The sequence below is a fragment of the Pteropus alecto genome, unplaced genomic scaffold (genome assembly GCF_000325575.1).
Source record: "Pteropus alecto unplaced genomic scaffold, ASM32557v1 scaffold22, whole genome shotgun sequence".
Taxonomy (NCBI): Eukaryota; Metazoa; Chordata; class Mammalia; order Chiroptera; family Pteropodidae; genus Pteropus; species Pteropus alecto.
In genome coordinates this window covers 13,925,590-13,946,400 of record NW_006434839.1, presented here as the reverse complement: position 1 = coordinate 13,946,400, position 20,811 = coordinate 13,925,590, and the positions used below count along the sequence as shown (strand labels likewise).

At 34.8% G+C, this 20,811-nt stretch overlaps 1 protein-coding gene across 4 annotated transcripts in view; it reads right to left on the bottom strand.

Moving 5' to 3' along the window:
* Positions 1–610: 610 nt before the first annotated feature.
* The window catches only part of IQUB (IQ motif and ubiquitin domain containing), a 54,439-nt gene continuing 34,238 nt past the window's right edge, over positions 611–20,811 (bottom strand). For all 4 annotated transcript variants that reach the window (XM_015588269.2, XM_006910561.3, XM_015588271.2 and 1 more), the window contains exons 9-13: positions 17,239–17,409; positions 12,606–12,782; positions 8,598–8,846; positions 6,758–6,943; positions 611–2,739 (exon numbers count right to left, since the gene is read on the bottom strand). In XM_015588269.2, the coding sequence (XP_015443755.1) occupies positions 2,557–2,739; positions 6,758–6,943; positions 8,598–8,846; positions 12,606–12,782; positions 17,239–17,409 (966 nt within the window). In that variant the 3' untranslated portion in view covers positions 611–2,556. The remainder of the gene's footprint in view (positions 2,740–6,757; positions 6,944–8,597; positions 8,847–12,605; positions 12,783–17,238; positions 17,410–20,811) is intronic.

Genomic DNA, 20,811 nt, shown 5'->3' with positions numbered 1-20,811 from the left:
CTAATGACCAAATGCAACGAGGGGACACTATGAACTCACTGATGCAGTGGATAAAGATCAGCCTCCAAGGGCACAAAGCAGAGAGAAGGGAAGGGTAGAAGATAGAGCGGAAGACGCAAATGAAGAATATCCAGCAAAAGCCATGTCGTTTTATCTTTTAATATATGCTTTTACTTGGTTTGCTAATATTTGCTGAGGGCTTTTGCATCTATATTCATGGTGAAAATGGCCTATCATTTTCTTTCTTGTACTATCCTTGTCAACTTTTGATACCAAGGGTATGCTGGCCTCATGAGTTGGGGAATATGCACTCCTTTTCTATTCCTTAGAAGAATATCTATAGAATTAGAATTATTCGTTCCTTCGACGCTCAAAAGTGACATTGGGCAAAGCATCTTATAATATCCTGCCTTACTTGAAGAGGGTGGAGAATTGCAAGCAATTACCCAGTGTTCCTGGAAAGAGAAGGGAAAACAGCATTTTCTACCTCTTAAATAAATTTTTCATTTAGAAGGTTATATGTGTTGAGAACCTTGAAGGGTTTGAGTTACTACCCTGATTGCAAGCTAACAAGTTAATCTGCAATAATTTCAGACATGAGACTCCTGGATCAGAGATGAAGCACAATTTATTGTTCACAGAAATAGCAGCAGCCAGAATATCAGCATATCACCCTAATTCCCTCAGGGTGACATAAAGTCCAGGTGACACATACACACACAGTGAGTTACAGTACAAGATAGGAATCTTGGGCTTAGAGACTCTGAATCTTTTATAGTGGACTGTAAACACTATCTCTATCTTCCCAGACTGCTTGCTATACAAACATCCTTAAAAACGAGTCTCAAAAAAGTCTAGTGCATCTGATCAAAAGATCTGCAGAAACATGAGAAGCCTACAGAAAATTCTCAACTGATTTTTTTAAACCTACTTTTGTACCTAACAGATTAATTTTTCATTTTTATTGTGAATTATAATTTATCAAGATAATTTCTGTTACTCTGCTATTTTTCTTCCCAAATTCATCCTTGATATTATTGCCACCAATTTTTTGTTGTCTGTTTCATATGACTGATACAGTTTTATTTTTAAACTTTTTATGTCATTTTATTTGGGGTATGTAGCTGGTAGACAGCATATAGCTTACTCTTTTGACATGAGAATCATTATCCTTAACAAGAGAATTTTAACCTATTTAAATTTATGCACTGCAATATTCTGAATCTTGTTTTTCTCTTATATGTACTTCCTTGCTGTTAGCCTTAAATACACACACATATATAATTATGTTGCATGTGTGTGAATTATAGATCTTCTTGAATTATAAATCTACTTGAATTACAGATCTTCACTTTCTATTCTTTCTCTCTAGCTGGGTATCTTCTATTTAGCTATCTAGATCCACTCTTCCCCTTATCTACTCTGATCTTTGTCCTGAATTATCAACAGACTTCTATTTCTTCTTTTTTTTCACGACTAGGGGGCAGGGGTTTCTGCCAACAGGAAACACAAGCAGGAGACTGGAGGAAGGAAGTGTGAGATCAGACTATTTATTTCTCTAGTTCATGAGATCACCTAGGACTGGCTGTTCCCTTGAAAGCTGGTTATCGACCTCTCAGTTATCTTCTTTATACTCTCTTTCTAGGTTTTCAGAACTCTCCCTCGCCAGGTTCATTCAAGACTAGGGGTAGAGACACCTTATCTGGGTTCTTACTATTCCTGTAGTTTTCCCTACACACTGCCCACACTTTATAATAGGTTCCTTCGTAGACAAACTCTCCTTGAATTTTGAGTGTGCCATCTACTTTTCTGTTAAGACTGACTCATGCACTCGTGTTCATCATTGTAGGTCTCTGACAAGCAAGTGGTCAAGGTTTATTATAGAAAAGGATTGTCATAGTTTACTTGATCAAGTTTATTCTTCCTACAGAATTTCCTTCATTGCCTCACTAGAAGTTTTTCTCCCATGAGATAAAAGATAGTTCCCCTGTTTACATTCCAGCATGGAATGTATCTTTTGCTTGTTTGTATATAAACAGTTTCAGTTCTTTTGAGATTTTGAAAAGGATGGAAGGTGAAAGTAGAAAATAAAAAGTGAAAATTCAGATCCCTATATTAAAACATAGTGTCTTTTATTCTACCTGTAAAGATTTTCAAGAAAGATAATTCTGTTTCCTCCTACCCATACACTGACTTTTCTTCTATAACTACATTTTATCTAAAAAAAATTTCATGGGTTGAAAGCTAAGCTTAGCTTGTGTTTATCTGTTCGTTTTAACTATAATGCACCTAAAATTAAAAAAAATTAATGTGAAAATACGTAAAATGTTCTCTTTATTAATTTTAGTAACAAAATTATATTTCAATTTAACATTAATTGTATAACAATAAAGCATGTATACAGGAATGTTTTCTCTTCACACAACTTCCAACACTATGAAAAACAATTAAAATCAATAAAAAGATAAAATTCTATTTCCATATTGTGTGACCTCTGTATTACTCTATTAGCAGTGGACAAAAATGCCGATCATCAAACAAATACTCCCAGGTCCTCTAAGGAAAAGGACTCTGGGATTCTATTATCTTAGGTGTTGTTTCTGTGTGATATTTCTTTCTGATCTCATCTATTTCATCATCATCAAGCATAAATGAAGCCAGCAGTGGGATTTGAGAAAAATAGTTCTTAGCCAGGATATGTTTGTGTTTGATCTTGTGAATAAACAAGGGTTCATATCCCTGAAAAGAAAAAAAAAAGTCAAATTCTATTAAATGTCACAAATATATTTTGCCAAGTAAAAACACTTTCATGCCTCAGTGCCTTTGCTTATCAGCTCTTTCTGCCCAGAATACATTGTTTCCCACTTTGTCTATCATCTTTCGGGGCTCAGCTCCTATGACACTTCACCTACAAGCCTTTCCAATTCTCCTTCTGACTTCTGAGTCCAAACAACCCCTCCTTCCCCTGTACTTGCACATACTTTTATGTATTTTAATTGTAATATTTAGTTCATTCTGCCTTGAATTTCACTATCTTCTTGAGAGTCTCTTCCATGGTAAAGGAAATCTGAAGGCTCAAAATGGGTCTATTTCATAAATGTGTCTCTCGGCACCATAATGTAAATATTTAATATTTTTGAATGAATGCACTTGTGTAAAGTTGGTTCTCTCTTTGAGCCTATTTCAACGCTGATCCAAATACCAACTTGATTTTTTTTTTCTAAAATTGGTCCTTCTTTCGAGTTCAAAATAAAGATCATGCTGGTATTGTGACAATGTAAACTTCTCTTTAGTCACCCTTTTTTTTTAAAAAAATTACCTTATTATTAGTAACAGTACACTGGTTAGACATTTATATAGTTTATAAAATGATCCCCGATTGCTCCTTGTCTCCCCTGGCTCCACCCAGCCCATCACGTTCCCACCGACTGCGTTCCCCGTGCCGTGCTCCCCATCCCCGTGACCGTCTATCAATTACTAATTTGTACTTCTTTAACTCTTCACCCCATTCTCCCAGCCCTGCAACCCTCCCTCCCCTCTGGCCGTCATTTGGTCACCCTTTTAACTGCCTCAGATCACCTTATGAGCCACTGCACTGTTTGTCTTATAGCTTCTAAGAGAAAACAACATTATCATATCAAGTCTTTCTGCCTCTCCATTTTTGCTTGTTTGTAATAAATTATTAGGCTTATCTGTCCACAGCTTTAACAGCATTGTGACCTTTCTGTCATGTGGCAATACCATATTGCTATAAGACAGTCTGTTTTCTAATGAGAGTGGCAGATGACTATCTGCCAACCCAATGTGCATTCTTTCTTCCATTTACATTTAGAGGTCTGATTTTGTGTTTTGTGATATGCGCAGCTTTTCTAGTCTTTATGCTAGCTGGGGGTGTCCATGTAACAAGTTTCTGGCCATTATACAAACACATATGTAGTGGACGTTACTGGACAGCATTTAAAGGAAAGCACTTCAGGTGTGGAAAGAGTCGCCTGTCAAGCACCTTTAGGCTTTTGACATACCTGGGAGGTGGACACAGTGCAGACAATGAAGGAGCTATCTTAAGAGTCCTCAAGCGAGAGACAAAAGCTAAAAGTTAAATATGGCTAAGGGGAAAATTAGAGTGCTTGGGTTTGTGAGACCACTGGAGAGACACCAAACTAGTCCCACAAAGCCAACCTCTGCACTTCTTGTTCTATAAGAAAACTAATCCCATATTTGATTAAGTCATTATAAACCGCTTAGTCTATTATTGGCAGCTGAACTCGAATGGAATAACTCAAACAATAAAGAATTGTTTTTCTCTAAGCCCTTAGCACAGTATCTAGCACATTCCAAAGTAAATTCTGGTTGAATTAATAAATGCCACCTATTCTCTTTATTAATATTAATTGACTCTTCTTTTCAACCAAATCATAAATACTACCTATAGGTTCTCCTAAAATTTATTTTCTGAGAGTAAGACTTTCCGTCACTAAGTGTGATCCCTCTATAGTGTCAAATCAAAGGTAAAGAAAGCCCTGGAGGACAAGAGCCAAAAGGTAAGATATTCTTGCAGAAAGTGGTAGGTAGGACTATCCTGGGCTTATTTTAGAGTTTCCTCTGCACAGACAAATTTTCCAGGCCAAAAGACTCACCTTCTGCATTAAACTAACTTTGTTCCATCACTTCTTAGCCCATATTTACTCAAGAAAAATTAACATTTTCTGTTATGCAATATTCAATTGTACATGTACATGACTTTATAGGTTTTCAAAGTACCTCTACAGAGCCAAAATGTAATCCTTAGAGATGAGATAAGTATATTATGGTATGTATAATTAAAGGAATGATAAGCGACTCTTAAAGAATAATATAATATAAAAAGACGGCCAACACCTATTACCCTCTTTTTATAGATGAAAAAACCAGAGCACCGAGACACTAACAAACCTGCCCAGCTTCTCCCAGCTCATAAGTGATAGAGCCAGAATTCAAAGTCAGGGCTGCTCCTATCCTCCATACTGATTTCATGTTTTTAGCTAACCTTTATAAAAATTTACGAAGCAAAGAGGGCAGGCCTTACTGTCATTCAGATTGTTGGTGACAGGAATGAGAAACCACTGGGTCAGGCCTCTCGACTGTAAGTTCACTATTGTTCCTATTCTGGCCAATGTGCATGCACACTATGAGAAACTGATCTGCCTCATTTACAGTTCAGAAAACGGAAGTTTTTTCCATGCTTTTCTGATAACTTGTGCCGTGATTGCAGGCAGTCAACCTTATTTTAACTTTTGAGTATTTTTTTACTTACTGAAAAAACAAATATCTGTTTATTAAGGAAAGTCTGGAAATGCTTTAACTTCCTGTAAGACATAAACTATTCTTTAGGCTGAATATTAATACTTAAGAGATTACACCAGGCTGAATATTAATACCTTTAAAGATTACACCAACCCAAAACCATAGAGAAGGCAATGTTGTTTTGAGTTTGTCTGTTTGAGAACCTTGGCTCTATTTACAGAAATTCAATAAGCTCAGCATTCTGAATGTGAATAGAACATTTAATTAGGTATTGCAGTAATTTGATTAAATGCACAAAGGGAGTTGTAGGGATTAATTGAAGAAGCAGTGGAATATCAGCTTTGGGAATGAACTCCAATTCCACTATGGGTGCTAGATGAAATGATATTGCTAGTATTAGCTATGCCTCCAGTGATTAAATATTTATGAGGCAGCTTAGTTTGCTAAATACAATATTTAACACAGTTTCAATTTCTTGCTGCTGTTCTTTTCAATACCTAAAGTGAAATTTTTCTTAGCTTGGCTTCTATTGGAAGATTTTTCAAAAAAGCTAAAAATTTAACCAGTTTCTCCACTTTACACCTTTTCTCTCCCCAATAAAAGCACAGGCAGGGAATAGCACTATTCAGAATGACTGTTACATTTGAATTCATTTATTTTCTCTTAGCTTATGTCTTACATGGAATTAAATACAGCAATGTAATCAGCAGAAGGCAGAGAATCAGTATCAGCAGTAGGGAGACTGGGCTACTAATGTAAATTAAGCTCTCTGGGAATTCATCAGGGACCACTCACTTCTGTTCATCAGAATGTTTTACAGATCACATCTTGCAAGTTACTGAAATTAAAAAGTATTTAATTTTTACAGTGCTTTCCCCATTCTAGTTAGTTGGAAGTAAATGAAAAATGAAGCCTCAAAACTATATCCCATCAGTACGATTGCCACTTAGAGCACGAAATTATGAACAAAATTTACTTGAGAATTCAGTGTGCTTTTAAACAGACTCATGATAATTAATCAAAGGACGGATTTTAGATTCCATAAAACCGATATGTTAGTAATATTTATTTATTCATTCAACAAATATTTATTAAACTCCTAGTCTGTGACAGGTACCATTAGAGATATTAGAGATAAAGACACAAATAAGCTAAACAATATCCCTGCCCTGTGGAACTTCCTGTAGAACCTATTATGCTTGAATTTGCTATCATCAAGGGAGAGTAGTATTGTGTTAAGTACTTGTACAGACTTCCGGATCTCTTATCCTTGCCTTTTATGTGCCTTCGCTTCCTTCTAATTTTAATCTCTGCCACAGATACCATCCATGTATTTTATTACTGTTATCCATGAGTTCTCTCTTTCTCAATTCAATGAGAATATTTAAATTATACATGAGATGTATTAAAAGGCAATCAAGTTATTCTAATAATTCCAATGATTAATTTCCCCCCAAAAATTCAACTTTCTTACCTCTTCAATACTTGTTAGCCTGAGATGAGCAGCGCCTTCATCTTTGGTAAGAAGAATGCAGTTCCAAGGGGACCACTCCAAGGCCTTATCCCACCTCACCATGACGAGGTCATTGAGGTCCTTCCACGCACTGAGCACCGACTGGGATGACCAGATGTTCTCCGTCAGGTACTGAATATCTTGCAGCTGCATGTCAAAACAAGTTTAAAAAATAATGTTTTCTTCTAAACATAGAAGTTCTTTATATACTACTTAAGGAAATAATTAAATTATACTGAGTATATTTTTAAAAAAGAAACACTACTCATGAGGTTTTCAGGGGCATATAGCTCCTCATTTTTCACCAAATCTCTATTCATTCAGTCCAAACTATGTTATCAGTCTCACAGTCATGACTATATCTTTGATCCTGAGTAAACTCTATATGTTTCTTCTAGTTTGCTGATTTTACTTTACATTTATATGGTATTAAGTAACTTTCAAAATGTATTGGTAACCATCATCTTATCCTCAGGGTTACTGTATGTCATTTTATTCCCATTTTATAAATGAAGAAATTGAGATTTAATTTTAAAAAAGCAATTCACTTAATGTTATTAAAAATACTTTTTTGTCGTAAAAATAAAGAGGGAAGAGGAAATAAAATAACTGTTTAAAAACTTTTTATTTAAGCTATATTAGCTAAAACTCTTGAAACAACTTTTAAAGTTGTCTGTATATAACCTTTCAAGAGGTCTCTATATAAACTCAACAACAAAAAAAAACAAACAATCCAATTAAAAAATGGGCAGAAGACCTGAATAGATATTTCTCCAAAGAGGAAATACAGATAGCCAAAAGACATATGAAAATATGCTCAAGGTCACTAGTCATTAGAGAAATGCAATGAGATATCACCTCACATATGTCAGACTGGCTATCAACAATAAATCATAGAACAAGTGTTGGTGAGGATGTGGAGAAAAGGGAACCCTCATACATTGTTGATGGGATTGCAAATTAGTACAGCCACTATGGAAAACAGTCTGGAGGTTCCTCAAAAAATTAAAAATGGATATACCTTTTGACCCAGCAATTGCACTTCTGGGTATTTATCCAAAGAAAACCAAAACAATAATTTGTAAAGATATATGCATCCCTATGTTCATTGCAGCACAATTTATAATAACCAAGATATAGAAGCAATCTAAATGCCTATCAAAAGATGATTGGATAAGAAGTTATGGTTCATATATACAACAGAATATTACTCAGTCATTAAAAAAAATGAAATCCTTCCATTCGTAATGACATAGATGGACCTAGAGGTTATTATGCTGAGTGAAATAAGTCAGACAGAGAAAAATAAATACCGTATGATTTCACTTATATGCAGAACTAAGGAATAAAAAGAAAACTGACTCACAAATACAGAAGACAATCTGGTGACGGCCAGAGGAGAGGGGAGTTTGGGGGGTTGGGAGAATGGGGTGAAGGGTGAAAGAAGTACAAATTAGTAGTTGGTAGATGGTCACGGGGATGAGGAACACAGCATAGGGAATGCAGTCAGCATTAATGTAATGGCTAGGTGGAGAGCCAGAGGAGAGAAAGAGCAATCAGGGGGATCATTTTATAAACTATATAAATGTCTAACTAATGTACTATATACTTGAAACTAAAAAAAAAGAGGTCTGTATGTATAAACTTAGAATTGCCAGAAGGGTAAGTTTTACAAAGTATAAGAATGTGGGTGCAGCGGGGGATCCATTATTTTAAAAGGTCTGAGTGGGAAAACAGAAATCTTTTCTGTAAAATCAGTGGACAAATTTCGTCAATGATTGGCTATCCTTATTGATCATACCTGCATCAGGAAAGCAATTTTCGAATCGTCTTCATAATTAGCTTCTGAATAGTAGAGCCGTCGAAGTAAAGATTTGTACTTCAAAAATGATTCTCGTTGTCGAGTCTCATTGTCAAGGCTAATGCAGTTACGACACTGGACTATGCGGTGTGAGGTAGACGATATAGCAAACTCTGTAGAAGGCAAGTAGAGCTGGCAACTGTAGCAAAAGTAAATCTTCTTATAAAACTTCAGTGGGTCTTGAGGGACCTAAATAGTTTTTTAAAATTATATGTATATAAAATATATACAGATAAAAATATACATATTTATATTATATATATATATATATACACATACACACATGTGTGTGCACACACACACACCTATATATAACTGAGAGAGAAAAGTACAAATGCCCAGCTAAATACTAACTAACGTAAGTACCTAGGGCTAACTTATCTTAGAATGAGATAAAAAGTTGGTTAATTTTTAAAGTCATATTTTTCCTTTAACTTCCTATTCCATATAAAATTTAAATTTCAAGCAGTATTCACTTACCCTGCCAAAATATTAAAAATCTATATTATTCATCAACACTTAGATATAGTGATATCATTTAGAAAATTAATCGACTGAAAAAAAAATTAGTAAGTAAAGACTTTGAGCTGCAAAACAGTAAGAAAACTCTCCAAGTACTTCGGCACTTATATTTAAGAAGAATTTAGGCTTTTAGTGCTAATTATTCTCATAGGCAATAGCTAGATTAACATATAAATAAAAGCCCACTAAACTAAGCGTTCTTCTCATTCATTCATCTAAACAATAGGTTTGGATTATGGTGTTTGATCAATGAGCAATTTTCAAAATTTGAAACTCGGTATCATATGGTAGTTCTATTTTTAATTTTTGAGGGATCTCCATAATGGCCGTATTAATTTACATGTCCACCAACAGTGCATAAGACTTCCCTTTTCTCCACAACCTTGCCAACCACTTATCTTTTTGGTAATAGCCAAATATTTGTGAAGTGTTATCGTAGTTTTGATTTTCATTTACCTGATGATTAGTGATGTTGAGCACTTTTTCATGTACATGTTGGCCATTTGTCTATTCTTTGGGAAAATGTCTATTCATATCCTTTGCCCATTTTTAAACAGGGTTAAAATTATTTTGCTATTGAGTTGTAAGAGTTCCTTATAATGTTTTTGGGATATTAACTCACCAGATATATGGTTTTAAAATATTTTTCTCTCATTTTGTAGGTGGTCTTTCATTTTATTGATTCTTTTGTTTTGCAGAAGCTTTTTAGTTTGATGCAATCCTATTTGTCTGTTTTTGCTTTTGTTGCCTTTGCTTTTGATGCCATAACTAAAAAGTCATTTTCAAGACCAATATCAAAAAGCTTTTTTCTCTTCTAGCAGTTTTACAGTTTCAGGTCCTGCATTTAAGTTGTTAATTCATTTTGAATTGGTTTTTGTACGTGGTGTGAGATAAGGGTCCAATTTCATTTTTTTACATTTAGTTATTCAGTTTTCCTAGCTCCATTTGTTGAGGAGATTATCATTTCCTCATTACACGTTTTGACTCCTTTGTCAAATATTAGTTGACCATATGTGTGTAAGTTTATTTCTGGGCCCTCTACTCTGTTCCTTTAATCTATGTGTCTCTTCTTATGCTCAAACCATACTGTTTTGATTACTATAGCTGTGTAACATAGTTTTAAATCAGGACATATGATGCCTCCGGCTTTGTTCTTTCTTGAGATTGCTTTGGCTACTAAGGATCTTTAGTGGTTCCATACATATTTTAGGATATTTTTTCTATTTCTGTGAAGAATGTCTTTGCACTTCTGATAGGGATTACACTGAATCTGTAGGTCAGTTTGGGTAGTATGGACATTTTAACAATATTAATTCATCCAAAAAAAATTTCTTAAATACAAAGCAAATACCAAAAGCATGATCTATTTTCAAAATGCAAAAATTCAACTTCGTCAAAATCAAAAACTTCTGATCTGTTGATATTGTTAAGAGAATGAAAAAACAACCCGCAAACTGAGAGGAAATATTTACAAATTATATATCCTACATAGGGCTTGTAAGTGAAATATATAAAGAATTCTCAGAATTAAATGAGAAAATAAATAATCCAAATAACTAAAAAAAGGCAGGGGTGGTAGCAAAAGATATGTACAGACAGTTCACCAAAAGGATATATGTATGGCAAAAAAAAGTGCATAAAGGGATGCCTATTAGTCATTGGGAAGATGGAAATTAAAATATAATGGGATACTGCTAAACATCTATTAGAATTCCAAAATTAAAATAAAACCTGACAATACCAAATGCTGACAAGGATGTGGAGCAACTGGAACTCTCAGACATTGCAGATAGGAATGCAATATGCTACAGCCAGTTTGAGGAAAAAGTTTGGCAGCATCTCATAAAGGTCAATATGCATTTACCATATGACTCAAAAATCCTACTTCATAGGTATTTAACTGAAAACAATCGATTTACACAAAAACTGATTATCTAATGTTTGTGGTGACTTTATTCACAAAAACCCAAAACTCTAAACAACTCAGTGTTCTACAACTGTGAATGGATAAACAAACTCTGGTACTTCCAGACAATAAAAATACAAGCTACTGATACACTCAGAAACATGATGAATCTCAAATGCAATATGATAAATGAAGAAAGACAATCTCAAAAGACTACATATAGTATGAGTCCATTTATATGGCATTCTGGGTTAGGTAAAACTATACAAAGAAAATGAAAATTAGTGTTTACCAAAGATTAGGAGGCCAAAGGAAAGGTTGACTACAAAGTAGCAGCATGAGGGAATTTGGAGATATAATAAGACTTTTTTATCTTGATTGCGCTGTTAGTTACATGACTCTCTGCATTTGTCAAAACTCACCAAAAAGAGTGAATTTTGCCAATGGTAAATTTAAAAGGTGAATAAAATGGTATAACGTTATGTGAACGTGTAGAATATAAAATTTGATTATATTACTGCAAACATATAAAAACTGAATAAATCTATAGAGGATTAGAAGGTAGCCTGAACAAATGAAAACTTGATTTGAATAAGAAATAATATAATAGGCAACTTCTCTTTTGGACTTTTGTTATAGTTTAATATTCTCTTGCAATACAATTAAGTTTTAAAAATTCATTAAAAAAGAAAGACTATAAAAATTAAACAATTTTTATTTTTCTAAAAGCTTTGACCAAATATTGAAATTTTTGTTTGTCACAAAAGCAACAGATGTTTAATCAGCTTCTTAAATACATTATAACTGAAAGTAATCACTAGAATAAAACACTATTTAAAATTCTTTAGTAAACCACCCCTCCAAACTTTTATACTAAAAGTATTTAAAAGTTTTTCACAGTAAGAAGGCAATAAGGCACTTATCTTGGCTTTAGAGAGCAAAATCCTCACTGAAGCCTAAACATGTTGGAGTTGGAGAAGGTAGTTTAATTACAATACAAGTTATGTTTGATGCTCTCTCAAGATATCTACATAGATCTGTTCAGTGATAATTATAATTATGTGATAAGTATTCTAAGGGAATACAAGCAAGGTGAATGTAGAGTCTCAGAGATGCAGAGGTGAACTCTCTCTGAGGCCTCATGAAGGAGGGCACATGTGAATCAAGTCAGAAAATGAACAGAAGTTGGCTGAGTGAAGTAGGGAACAGCATTCCAGGTGGAAGCAACAGAGCGTGCAAAAGCATGAAGGTCTGAGATCATGATGCATTCAACATAGTGCAATATTCAACTGGAAATTCGATTCAGAGATTAGGAAAGAACTCAAGGTTGGAAGTATAGATGCAGAAGTTAAATAAATTTATCAACATAAAAAATAATCATTCGAAAGAAATTTCATCAATTGAGGTCCTTCACATGGACCCCAAGTAAAGTGTTCAAGCAAAATTTGAATATATTTCCATTTACTATAGCACGTCTTTGAATTTTGAGAAAAGAAATACAGGAAAAAAAATAAGAGTACCTTAAGGTGTCTCGCAGCTTCTGGATTAAACAGAGGTGTTTTGATGTAATGAAAAAAGAGTGTTGCAATTCTTTTTCTGAGTCCTTCAAGGTTATAATGTTTGACTCCTCTCATCATAAGGTCAACCTCTCTGTCAATCAATTCTAAAATTTCCTGAGTCAGTTTACATTCATGTTCCTATAAAAACAAAAATATTCAGTATAGAGTTTAAAAAAATCACTTAGTTTTTGAAATGATCACACAAAGAAAATGAAACTAGATTCCAGAAGAAATCATCACTGACAGTATAAATTGGCACAACTGATTTGGAAAAAAAGTTGACATTATCTAGTAGAATTTAAGATATGCATAATACTCAACCCAGTGATTCTACTCTTAAGTGCTTTAAAGAAATGTGCATGTGGAGTCATTGTTCACAGTTGCCCTAAATTAGAAATGACCCAATAACCATAAATTGACTACATAAATAAGTGATGACTTAGTCATATACTAGAATAGTATTTAATATAAGAAAATGAATGAACTACAGCTCTATACAATAACAAGTTTAAATCTTACAAATTAATGTTGAGCAAAAGAAGCAAGGCACAAAATAATACATATAGTATCATTCTATTTAAATACAACTCCCAAATAAGCAACACCAACCATATTATTTAGAGATGTATACAGAAGTAGTAAAACTAAAGAAAAAAATCAAAGAAATGACCACCATGAAAGTCAATATGGTAGTTACTCTTGGGAATGACAGGCTGAATTGCCATTATGAGGAGAAACCAAGACAATGGCATTGCCGGCAATATCCTGCTTTGGAGCCAGAGGGTAGTCACATGATTGCTGGCTGTATACTTGCTAAAGTGTACATATGTATTTTATATGTAGTGACTGCATGTCTCTATAACTCAATAATTTTAATAAAGTAATAGAAATGAGTATGGTTGAACAAGAAAGCCCCAGGTAAGAGGTAATTGATTAGGTAGAAGGATTTATAAGTAGTAAAATAGAAGTTGGCCCAACTGTCCAAGAGAGGACCAAAAGAAACATAGTTTGAATGAATGAGTCAGTAGGTAAAGTCAGGAACTATAAAATATTGCTCTTCTGTACTTCCTAATACATACTTGGAATAGCTAATACATTAGTCCGCATCAGTGGTCCTTGACCCTGAAGGCACATTAGAAGGATCCGGGGGAGATTTTGAAAGATTTTAACATTGCCCTCACACTTGAAGATCTAATTTGACTGGTCTGAAATGAGGCCTAAATATTATTTCTATTCATTTATTCCCATATTCTGTGTGTGTGTATCTGTCTCCATCTCTGTCTCTCTCTCTCTCTCTCAAACTCTCCAGATGATGATTCTAATGCGTACTCAGGTTTATGATTCACTGGTCTATATTAATAATTGTCATGAAAATAATACCTGGTATTAACTGAGGGCTCCCTATTTGTAAGCACTGACATGTATAGATTATATTTTGTATTTTATATATATACACATATATATACATACATATATTTTTATCATCAAAGCAACTAATTTCACAAACTAATTGAAACTGATTTTCAGAAACATTAAATACCTTATCTAAGGTTGCACAGCCATAAATGAACAGAGCCAGAATGTGAGTCATGCTTGAAGGCCTTAACTCTCCAACAAAATATTTTTAAGTAAATGTACATGTGGATATATTAAACATTTTGTTTAAGAGATACACAGTTTATCTTTTATGAGCCATTCTTTGGCTTTTTTAATGAACCAGATAATGGTCCTAATTATGTAAGAGGATTTCTACTGTATTCCTTACCTGCACTCAGTTCTTTTTTCCAACTGGTCTTTTTATTTCCCTTTATGGCGCTCATGCTTATTTCCTACAATGGATCTACTGCTTCTCCATCTCTTCCTAACTATCTTTATCTTCCAAAGCTAGTCGCTATACAAATATCTTTGAACAACGGCACTCAATGCCTCTGCTCTCAAGATGGGCTGAAACGTGAGACCTATGGAGACTTATATCCCATCAAGAACCATTTACTTAACTGCTTAATGTGTCTTAAGAACTTTCTGTGTCTTCCTCTTGCTTCTTCTCAACAGGATAGGAGTTCTTCACAATTAGGAAGCAAAGAACGTACATGAGGTGTTAAGAGTTATACTGGTGTAATTCTTAGGTTATAATCACATGGCTTACCTAGATGGATCTAAATATGGCTCACATTTTTTTCAATTGTTATTTATAGTGAACCACTGATTATCATTTGGATATCTACATGTATATGCTCTGGCATTTTGGCTCATATTGATGACCAAAATAGACTAGCCATGTAGTTATCCAATCGATTGCCTATATACAAACTTTAAAATAGTTAAGACATGATAATTCAGAAACAACTTATTTCTTTATGCCATAAACAGAAGGTAGAATCTGGCAAGTGTCTTGTAAATTCAGTGAACTCAAAAGCATTTTTCAGAAGCCAACTATTGTAGCTGAATTGCCCATTTATCTGTTGACAATAATAAATGCCCAATATTGCCTTCAATTAGAGCTATGAAACATAAGAGTGATACCAATGTTACTAATGATACTTGGGTTTCCTCTTTAATTAGGAATATAGAAAACATACCCATTATAGTGAATGCTGTGAGGTGCTGCCCAGATTACCACCACTTCAAAACTGAAGCAGTTCAGTCTCCCAGCTGCTGAGAGGATTGGCAACTGGCAACTCCCAGCTGAGCCTCTCTCCAGATTGTCCTCAGCTGAAGCAAGCCATATTGGCTGAAAATAGCTGCCACAGACTTAAAAGAACTGTCTCATTCAAGGTCATACTTTCTTCCCAGGAACATCTTGAATCAAAGGACTAATCAATGCGGGTATATAAAGGCTCATGACCCTGAGTGAAGGCATATGGAAACAAAATTAATAAATAAATGGAGTCCTGACCCAGGTCCAGTTCACAATGTGTCCACTGGGTTCACAGACCCACTAAATGTTCATTTCCCTGGTCCTTGAATATGTCATTGGAATGGAATACCTGGTAGTTGGCTCAGGTCCCAACTTGATCTAATGTGCTGGGGAAGACTAAGTAGAAGCCCCTGAAACTGCTCTACCTGAAAACCAAGGTGGGGGTGGAGAGAATAGGCTCCACTTACTAACTGGGGAATTTTTGCTTCCTGTCCCTGTGACTCTGTGTTCTGAGTCCTAATTCCTGAAGGGAAAGTGCTTCTAGCAATGGACATAGCAAGAGTCCTATTAAACTCTGAACTACAACTAATGCCTGGGTTCCTCAGGCCAAATGACCTGGGGCCAGGAAAGTGCTTGTAGAGGTAAATGACCTTGATATTTGAAAGGCAGTAGGGCTCTTATTACCCAATGGGGACAAGGTAGTGTATGTCTGGCACCCAGGTAATGGGCATTTCCTGGCATACCCCTTGTCCATTTTTGACAGTAAGTCGAAGTCTAGTAGCCTCAGCCTGAGAAGAGCATGGTGACCTGTGGTCCAGACCTCTCAAGGTGTGGGTCTATCCAACAGATAGGCCACCTAGATCAGTCAAGGTGCTAGCTGAGGAAATCTAAAATGGGAGTATTGTGTGGCCTTAAAGACAATGACAATAGGCGCTGCAGTTATTTCGGCAACCTTGCTCTTATAATTTTCCCCAGGAAAAGGGGGCCTATCTGAATCCAGAGAAGCTTCTCCCAAAACTTATACCATGAAGCCAGTGGGTCCAAACAGCAGCACATGTAGTGTGTGCTGTGTCCAGACCTGAAGTACTCATTCCCCCACTCCTGATACACTGCTGGCTGACACTCTCGCCTGAGTTCCTTTCTGAGAACTGACTTCTGAAAGAGAGATGCCTCACCCAAAGTCACATCTTCCCGAGGGCAACCCACATCTAGTAAATGGTCAGTCAATGTGGGAGTAAAAACTCGCAGCCTCTTGCCTCAAACCGGGACAACTCAAAAGCCTTCCCAGTTTCAGAGTTCCCTATGAGATTGGCTGAAATCATTGTTGAGACTTGAACAGAGTTTAGTTTCTCCACCTGACCATCCTTTATTTCCTCACAAGAGTTAGCCCTGAGAGCACTCTCCAATAAACTTCCTGCACACAAATCCCCATATTTCAGAGTTTGTTCCTTGGGAACTTGACCTGTGACACTGGCTTCATTTTCATTAAGAGCATAACTAAAACACAGAAAATCAATAATTAATGAGAAAAAAAGATAAAAATACTTACACTGATGCTGCTTTAAAATTGCTGAAAATAAAATTTTCATTGAAGTGTCAAAATGTATAGACAATAGTTGCTGTTTTGTTGAACTCAGTATTAAGCCCGTGTTATATATTTGCATATACTTGCTTCATTACAAAGATAAGGCTGTCTCTGCATTTAGAATATTCATTGAGCTATATTTACATTTATTTTGTGTCATAACATATAGTTTGAGAACTTTTAAATATTAATGCATAAACCATATCCTCAAAATTATACCAAAACAATTATTAACAAAATAATATTCTTATTTAAACATTTATTAATCATATTTATAATTACTTAATACAAAACATATTGCTCATTTTAGTATTCAACTTTTTTATTGATAGTGATAGTGAAACCCCAGAACTAAAAGAAAGTTAACATACCTTCACAGTATGTTTAAGTGTTAAGAGTACGTCCAGCCTCTCATCTTGAGAGATATTTTTCAGCATAATGCATTTGTAGATGTTCTGCAGCTCTCTGGCTCTGATGGTGAACTGTGTATCCATCTCGACTATTTTGCCATCAAATCTTCTCCATATCTTTGGAGCTGAACACTTAAAAATAATACGTTTATAATTATCAGTTAATTAAAGGCTAAAAAATAATTTTGTCCCTTCTACTGAAAGTTTATCCTAATACCACGTGTTGTATGAATAAAAGTATCACTAAAACTTAAGAAAATTAATTGAAGAATTTGTAGACCATGAAAAAGTAAGACATTTTAGGGGAAAAAAAATATGAGAGAACTGTTTAGTCTATATAAGTACTAGCTAGTAAACTGAATGGCTTGCAGGGTACATGAAATAACTCATTACTCCCTTGGGAGAAAAAACATGCTATTTAGAAGGTTTTTAAAAATTATCTGCTTGGTTCAATTAAATGAGTTGTATAAATGTGTCTTGATCATGCCTTCCCAGTTGAAGACAACTTTGTGGAGCAGTTGTTGTAATCCTCGGTGTTAGACCTAAAGACCTAAAGACACAGCAAAAAGAGACTCTGTGAGCTATGGTTTTGTTTCCTATAAAAATAAATCCATAGTCCTTCACAAAGTAGATGTCCACAATGAAATAGCTTTATTTAGCTATCTTAGCCGTGCTGTGGACCCTGCCTCCACGATGATGGCTAAGATCCTTACCTCCTATTCCCAAATCTTGCATGGTACTATCCCACCTCCTGAACTAAGGGTTATAAATGGAGTTCATCTGCCTGAAGCTCATCTGAGTACTCCCAGGCTAAGAATTCAGAGACCAGACACAGGAGGTAGAGCAAGAAGCCCTCTGCAGACTCAGGACACAAGCACAATTTTCAATGACAATTATTAAGTTTGTGTTTGCCACTGCTTGTGTTCTCTCCTTTAAGATGCACTCACCTGGAAATTTCACAGCAACAACTCACAATTTGCTCTTCTATTTTATGATATAAAGTAGATCAGTGTCTCTCCCTGATCTATCAGAAACAAGGCTAAGTTATCACGAGTATTAACTATTCAAGTATAGGAATTTTTGCAGGCTGATTGGTAATTGCTTTGGAGATCTGTAATCCAATTTATGCCGCACATACTTGCGACCATTTCGATCTTAGATTTGATATAATTTAAAGTTTAAATAGAAGCCCATGTATTGGAACAAATCATCAGAAAAGCAGATTAGCCACACTAAGAAATAATATGTCTGTATTTATTATGACAGCTTATGGGGAATTTTTAGTGTCAATTTACTCATAATTATTTTACATTTCATATTAGCTGAATTACATTGAGAACTACAAAGTTACCTTTAAAAACAACTATATTTGATATGCTTTCAAAGATATGGCATCATTTTCTGATCAAAGCCAAAATGATCAGAAACTTTAGATTCTCAGTCCTAGTTTAGATTCAGCAAATGAGAAGCTGCAGCTCTATAATTCATTTATGTTTTTAAAACATAAGTCTAATATTAAATAATATATTGTTAATTAGTGGGCTGATAGAAGTAAGTAAATTTTATTAAGGATTATAAAATGGAAATAGCTCAATAATAAAGTATTTTATAGGAAGACCAGGTGCTGTAGGTGTAAAAAATAAAAAAAATCAGGGACTGTAAGCTGACAAAGTCCTTGTAATCTGTGAGGTCAACCAAGGGTTGCCTCGCCTAGAAAAAAAAAATTATAAAAAAATAAAATAAAATAAAAAATAATAATAAAGTATTTTATCATTTAATTATTATCACTTAGACATAAAAAAATATTTGTTTTAAATACATACAGTCTTGTTTGGGGTAGGCCTCAGAGTGCTTTTTAAGTTTAATGCCTGTTTCAAAGTTCTTTTCAAAAGTTTTAAAGAATAAGCAATTTTAGGCTAAGTTTCATGTTGCAATATTCTAAAGTCTAACTAATTTACCATGCAATTTTTCTCACGGTGGCTCCATTAAATGTAATTTCCTTTTTTCCAGTAATGTGGACAATACCTTTTGCTCTCCAGGCTGGTAACTTATTTCATTTGTAATAATAATCCAACTATGATAACCTTTTAATGAAATGCTTAGTTAATCTTCATTGTGTTTTTTTCAGATAATGGGTTGATTTAACTCTACCTTCTCTCCAAGTTTTTAGCCCTATCTAATATAGTATGCTATGGTAATATTTTGGATTTTTCCAAACATATTCGACATCTTAAACCTTACCATCCTTTAATTTTTAATTCAAACCCTACCTTTTCTATTAAGATTCCTAACAACTATGGTTTGAACCAATAAAATCACTAGCATGTGAAATCCTGTTGTATTTGTAAATACACAGACACACACACACACATGCAGTGTTTCTATTTCAATCACTCATAACAATTAAATTTGGGTTCAAGTTCTTCTATAATTATTTCATGTTTGTTATTTCTACTTCTCCCAAAAGATTATAAGAATCGATTTCTCAGGTAGTTCTGTATATTTCACAGGGCATACAGTACTCATTCACTTGGTCAACTATTTACTGTGTTTACTACATATTAGTCAGTGTACTAGGTATCGAGTAGATAAAATGCTATCCTGATTTCAAGAACTCTCATATCAACTGGAATGTAAATATAAGAAAATAAGTAACTAAAATAAAGGTGATCATGCTTGATGATTGCAGGTAAATAGGTAACAGCAGCTTGCTAAGGAAGCACTGGTGAAAAGAAAACACTACCTAAAATGAAACCTGCAGAGAAACTAGGAGTTAGCCAGAGTAAAGGGAACTGAGTGATACAAAGAATCCTAGATTTCAAGTTCAAGTTCCCTAGTGTTGGCACTGAGACGATATTAAAATTCTGTTTGGCAAAGCTTTTTTATACTTATATATATTTCTTTCGACACTGATAATTCGGTCTCCAAACCTAGGATTCTTTGATTTCAGGCCTGAAGGTGTTTTTTTAACTCTGATGGAAAATGTCAACCTTGCTGATCTCTTTTTATTTCCTATTTTCTTTGAATGCTCTAGCTGTACTAAGAGATGTGCAACAATCATGTTCTTAAAGTGGTTCAGAAAATGAGAGTGTAATAAATTCCATTTAGCTGCCAACAAATGAGGCAGTGCGGAGTCTGGAGGAGAGAAACAGAAGAACAGCAGGATACATTTCAGGGAGGGAAGGTGGAGACATAAAATCCTGGAGAGCAGCAGGCTTCCAAAAAGAGAAGAAAGGAGTACAGTCATTCTTCCTCCCAACTTCATACTCAAGTCCCTAAGGGTACAAATTAAGAATAACCTCAACTCCCCAAAAGCTACTGGGTAGTGGTAATATTTTCTTTTACACAGCAAAGGGGTTTTGTTTGTTCCCAGGAGACATCCCTGAGTACTGTGGTGCTCGGAGAAAGGCAAGAGTCGGTTGCATTTTTCTGTCCCATTAGCTGTTTGCTACCTGAGTACTGAGAGAAAACATTTAAATAACATAGCAAACATGGGTTCTAGGTTTTAAGCTTGTGATTATAAGAAGTGGTGTG